This window comes from Parathielavia appendiculata, assembly GCF_033297405.1.
Source record: "Parathielavia appendiculata strain CBS 731.68 unplaced genomic scaffold N657scaffold_13, whole genome shotgun sequence".
Lineage (NCBI taxonomy): Eukaryota > Fungi > Ascomycota > Sordariomycetes > Sordariales > Chaetomiaceae > Parathielavia > Parathielavia appendiculata.
The window spans coordinates 208,219-213,498 of record NW_026944232.1 but is presented as its reverse complement, the minus strand read 5'-3'; the positions used below and the strand labels follow the sequence as shown (position 1 = coordinate 213,498).

The 5,280-nt window shown below is 50.2% G+C and overlaps 2 protein-coding genes across 2 annotated transcripts; both read right to left on the bottom strand.

The window, feature by feature from the left end:
- Window positions 1-533: 533 nt before the first annotated feature.
- N657DRAFT_692554 (uncharacterized protein) lies at window positions 534-1,056 on the bottom strand (the record flags this gene model as incomplete). The annotated part of the gene is made up of 2 exons (XM_062797168.1): window positions 534-752; window positions 874-1,056. The coding sequence occupies 2 exons, from the start codon at window positions 1,054-1,056 to the stop codon at window positions 534-536; spliced, it is 402 nt and encodes a 133-aa protein (XP_062644784.1).
- Window positions 1,057-3,458: 2,402 nt separating this feature from the next.
- Window positions 3,459-3,638, bottom strand: N657DRAFT_578456 (uncharacterized protein; the record flags this gene model as incomplete). The annotated part of the gene is made up of 1 exon (XM_062789318.1): window positions 3,459-3,638. The coding sequence occupies one exon, from the start codon at window positions 3,636-3,638 to the stop codon at window positions 3,459-3,461; it is 180 nt and encodes a 59-aa protein (XP_062644783.1).
- Between the last annotated feature and the right edge of the window lie 1,642 nt (window positions 3,639-5,280).

The following is a 5,280-nucleotide window of genomic DNA, read 5'->3' as shown; positions in this document are numbered from 1 at the left end:
TGAGCTGCTATGCTACACCGGGGGCATAGCGATGACTTCTTGCAGAACCGCTGGGTTTGTCCCTACTCCTAACATCGGTAGCATCAGGTTGCCTAGAGAGCAGCCTAGTACGGCTCGCAGTCTAGAATCTAGGCATGCCAAACCACCCTATCCTCGCAGACCTTTCTCGCCTCTTCCTGGCTAGTCAGAGTGACTAGTGCTATTGCTCTCCCGCGATCGTCGGGATCCGGAACTTGACCTTATCGACCGTCGTCAGGCCTACCTGTTTGCTGAAGTCCTCCTTAGTAATATCCTTCAGCTCTCTCTTCAACATTTCTTTTATAAGGACTACAAACGTCCTCTTTACTTTGCCGATAAACCGAAGGCCGCTCCAATCCACCTTCCATATGCTAAGTGCTAGTTCGTTTCAATGTCCTGAAAGGTAACGATAACGTCACCGCTAGGAAGCTTCCACGCCGCAATTGCTCCCTTCTTTGTCGACGCCCTGGGATTCTCTTCGTAGGGAGTTCCGTCTCTCCTGCAGCGACGGCGGCCTAGGACCGTGCCTGAGCCGTTGTCGCTGCCGGGGCCGCCGGAGCTCCCCCTTTCTCTTGGACCTCCCTTCGCACTTCCTGGACCTCCTTGCAGGCTTCCTCCATAGCCTTCGCCACCTTCTCCTCGAATACCTTCGCTATAGCCTCTAAGACAATCTTCCGAAGCGCTGCCGGGTCGACCCAGTTATTGTTGTTCTTCTCCCTCTCCTTTTCTACCTTCTGACGTAGCTGTTACAGCCGCGTTATAAATGTGTCAGCCACCGTATAAGCAATGGCCTGTTTCTCCTTCGGTGATAGCTGCATGATCATCGCCGCGAGAGTATCGTCTCATTCATCGTACATGGGATTTGGACCATTGCCAAACTCGCCGCCGTTCATCGTCGTCTGTCTCGTCGCCGTCCATCTCTTCGTCGTCGTTGGCCAGTCTGATTGGTTGGCTTCCTCTAGGGGGTGGGGCAGGCCCCGCCCGCGTGGGATCTTTTGCACCTCCGGCTGCGGTCTCACGCGCCATTTCGTGAGCCATCGCAGCTAAGCGCGGCAGGTCCCGCGACGGGAAAACCACGGTCGGGGAATAAATCTTTATCAAGCTCAATCAAATTTGGTGTTTTCAGGAGTTTTGCTGCTGTACTGGCTGAGATACTTCACGTAGACTAAGTATATTATCATTGACTTACTATATATTATTATCATACTGCCTCGGGAGAAAAGTTGCAGAAAAGACCGGCACCTCGCTCAAAAGACCTCAAAGACCAGTTCTGACAACGGGAACGTGCTCAGCGTAATTGATTGCCCCCAACTGCAATGTCGCATTGAGGGCGCAATCAGCGCGCGACGTACGATGCGATGGATCTTGATAACGTCCCGGGCTCGTCAAATCGCCAAAGCGGCCTACGCGTAAACCGTGACGGACGCGCCCGACGGGACAGCCCCCCAACGACAAGCGGACGAATCTCGAACGAGCGCAGATCGAGCAATGAAGACACCGAAACGAAGAAAATTTTTAAAGAATTACGGTTCTTAGTGCTGTCGACGCTTTAGGAATGCGTATAGACGACGGCACGCGTATACTATGGTATGACTTTTGAAGTAGAGAGCGCGCCCTATATATACGACGCGTAAGAACCGCGAAGCCGCCTCGAAAGGCTAGAAAAGAAGGTCGACAAAATTACTGGAGCATCGGCCACGCCGGCAAGTACGACATAGGCATAGATAGCGGGCGCGGGCATGGAAAACGCGATACTAGCTCCAGAGCGCGTTCAGTGGGTGCCTAAGAAGCTCTTCCGGGTCCTAATCGTAGATCCTGGCGCCGTAGGACCGAACCTCATGAATCAATCCCCCAAAAGACACCATAGCGGCGGCGAACAATGCGGCAGGACCGACGGGCCCGAAAGGCGCAATAGCAACTGAGAAGCTATTTAAGAGCGAAAACATCGCTATTTTATTTGAAGAGGAGTACTCGTCGTGGTTCACTGACGAGGCAAACCACCAAGCTTAGATAACGAAAATCTTCGGTGCCCCAGCGCTGCTTAAGCGCCGGACTTTCGTAGTCCTAGCGAAAGGAATCTGATCCTCAGTGGTAGACATATATAGTGCGGATATAGCGAACTTAGCTAAGGAGCTATCAACGGCGAGCGAGATCAGGATAGCCCGGCTGAGAGTATAGGAGCCGAGAAGGAGCATCTTAGAAGACGGGAGGCGAAAGACCCTACAGCTCCTAATCGAGGTATATATATAGTTAAGGAGGTAAATAAGCTGATAGATAGAGGGGCGCCGTCATTGGCTGCTTGGTATAACCCTATAAACACTGTAAAGGATTAGCGAGGGCAACTCTCTGCTATGGATATCTCACCTAGGGACATAGGACAGCCTTCTATAAAGCAAAGGAGGGCCGGTGCTTGCTGTGCGGCTATAGACCGGACAGGTAAGGGGGGACTGCTAGGGAATATGAGGCGTTATACCTGGTCCGACGAGGCCCAGCTACTAATAAACCGAAAGTGCCTTAACTATAGGGCAGCCTATCCAGCCTTTAATACGAGCTGTAGAGTGGCGAAGGAGCAGCGACAACAGATAAGAAAAGGCTTTTAGACCGGCCGCTCACCTTCTAAGTCCTCCAGTATTCCGAATAAACTCAATAGGCACGATAGTCCTAGCTTCCTAGAGCTAAAGCTAGGGAAGCATTATGTAGTTACTAGAGGAGCGTCTAAGGAAGCGTCCAGCAAAGGCTGAATATCAAACCGACCTGTCTAAGGCGGGCTCATCGAATGGGTCAGATCTATCTACCTAGATTTCTCGCTCTAGCAGATTGGCTATAATAGCTGTAACCCTAGCTACTCAGCAAGTAGTTATAGCTACCTGGGAGTTAATCATAGTTGAAACTAAGGGATTATTGGTAGTAACGGGCACGACGTTATAGCACTGCGGATACTTTACTGGAATATCGATAGCCCAAAGACGATGGCGTCGGTCAGCGCTATCCCTAATAAAGACTGGCCCGAAGGATCCTTCCAAAGTATAGTCAGACTGGACTGGAATGTAAGTGAGGAGGATATTCCGAGTATTATAAGTAAGGAGCAAACAAGGCCCCTAGGGCGGATATAATCGAACAGCCTGCTCAAGGCGTGCAATAACGAGTGAGCCTAGCAAGGGTACCTGCAAAGATTATGAACGCTTGCTTTGCGCTGGAGCACTTTCACGCCGCTTTCGGGCAGCATTTTTACTAGAACTGGTTTCCAATCTCTCTTGGCGCTATAGCCGTCGCGTTTGAAGTGTCCCTTCTTACTGCAATTGAAGCAGGTGACACGTGCCTTATCCCTGGGGGGTGCCCCTTCTTCATTCCCTCTAGGTCTAGGTAGCGTCTACGTCTATCGCTCCTACGTGTGTGTCGTAGGACGTACTCTTATACTAGCGCTTTCGCTTATTGCTGGTCTAGTATATCGGAGCTGCTGCACCCTTACCCTTACGATAAAGCTTATATATGTATACGCGGTTATCGATCCGTATCGCCATTGCTGTATATCTATTGAGGGTATCTGGTCGATCTATCTTATTGAGTTCGTCCTTACCTTCATCCTTAAGGCCGTTATAGAACAATATATCATCAATCATTCGTTGTTGATCTTAGAATATAGCGAGTCCTGTCGAAACTAGTAGCGTAGGCTACTACTAGTTTGGTCTATTAGAGTTATAAGCCGCTCCTAGGCGTACGATTTCTCGTCGCGGTTTCTAAACATCTAAGGTCGGTTTGAACTATCTAAGTACCTTGTCTTCAAGTTGGGAGCTGCGTATTTAACCTTCTAGGCTTTGTTGACGAATCGTTCTACGTAGTAGAGGAGGTAGGCTCTCATTTGCACGAGCTATCCAGCGAGCTTATCCTTGGATCCTCTATACTTGGGCGGTACCTCTATCTTAGCTTTGGCGGTCTATCGCGCAGGTAGGCGAGCTCTCGTTCAAGTTAAACGTTATAAACGTTGTCCTTCTCGAGTGCCTGAGCAGTTGCCGTAGTGCCTCATGTGGCCTGGGCCTACAGAGCTGGAGTGGTCGGAGTGTTAGGTGCTATGGCAATTGGTAACCTTCAGTTAAGTCCGTGATAGAACTAAAGGGAGTCAGCAACGTATGACGAATCTCGAAGCTTCAACTTCTGAAAGCGACTCCCTGAAGGTTATAACTTATCAACTGGGTAAGTTTCAGTGAAAGCTAAATGGTTCACAACAAGTATATAAGCAAATGTCTCAACAGTAGGTGTAGCCAACGGTTTATACTGCTTAACAGAGGACTCTTAAAGCCCTCTAGAACGAATGACTATAACTAGTAGAGCTTTCATGATTGCCAATGATCACGGTCTACCGAGAGCTATCCTCGATTGCCTTAGGTAGCTAGCTACCTAAGTTTACCCTTGATCGTCCGGCCCCTATAGCTACCGTGTGAGCCTCGTACGGGTGCCTGCAATTTTCTTGAGGGAATGATTGGCTCTGGTGTTCCGTCTTTTGCCCCACTGGGCTTGTACATATGGTTAGTTCGTGACATATAACAACGCCAACCACGGTGGCTGTGGTGGTAGTGGCGGTAGCAAGGCCAAGGACGACGATAAGGGCAATCCTATAGACACCGACGCTATCAAGATCAATCAAATGAACGCCTAAGAGTGTGATGGGCTGAGCCCATGATGGCCTCGGCAACCCTCGGCCGTGATATCATGATAACGTCCTCCTGAGGTCAGGCAGTGTCTGTGTGTTCCGGAGCATATAAGAGCTGCCCTCTCTTCCTGTCATCTAGTTCTCTCTTTTCTTCTTCTTTCTCCATTCGAGGCAAACTCGTAGAGTCGTCACCAGCTAGTTGCAATATACTCCTGGGACCGTTACAAAGAGCGCGAGCTCCGCTGGAATCTAGGACTCTGCTATAAGTGCGGTCGCGCCGGCCATCTCGCGGCTGAATGCCCGAACCTGAGGAATATAGGTGGCCGTAGCGGCGACAGTGGTAGCGATAATCGCGGTTGCGGTGGCGGCCGTGTCGGCGCCCAGGACGGTCAGCAGCGTGGGGGCCATAGGATGCCGATATATTGCAGCCGCATTGCTCGTACGACTATAAGATCGAGCTACTGCTAGGCAACACCAAGCTTCCCATCATATATAACCGCCCTCTCTTACCAATAGAACTAAATGTGTTAAAGCGTTGGCTGAATAATAACCTTGCTAAGGGCTTCATCTGGGCCTCGAAATTGTCAGTGGTATTACTCATTTTACCGTCGTAG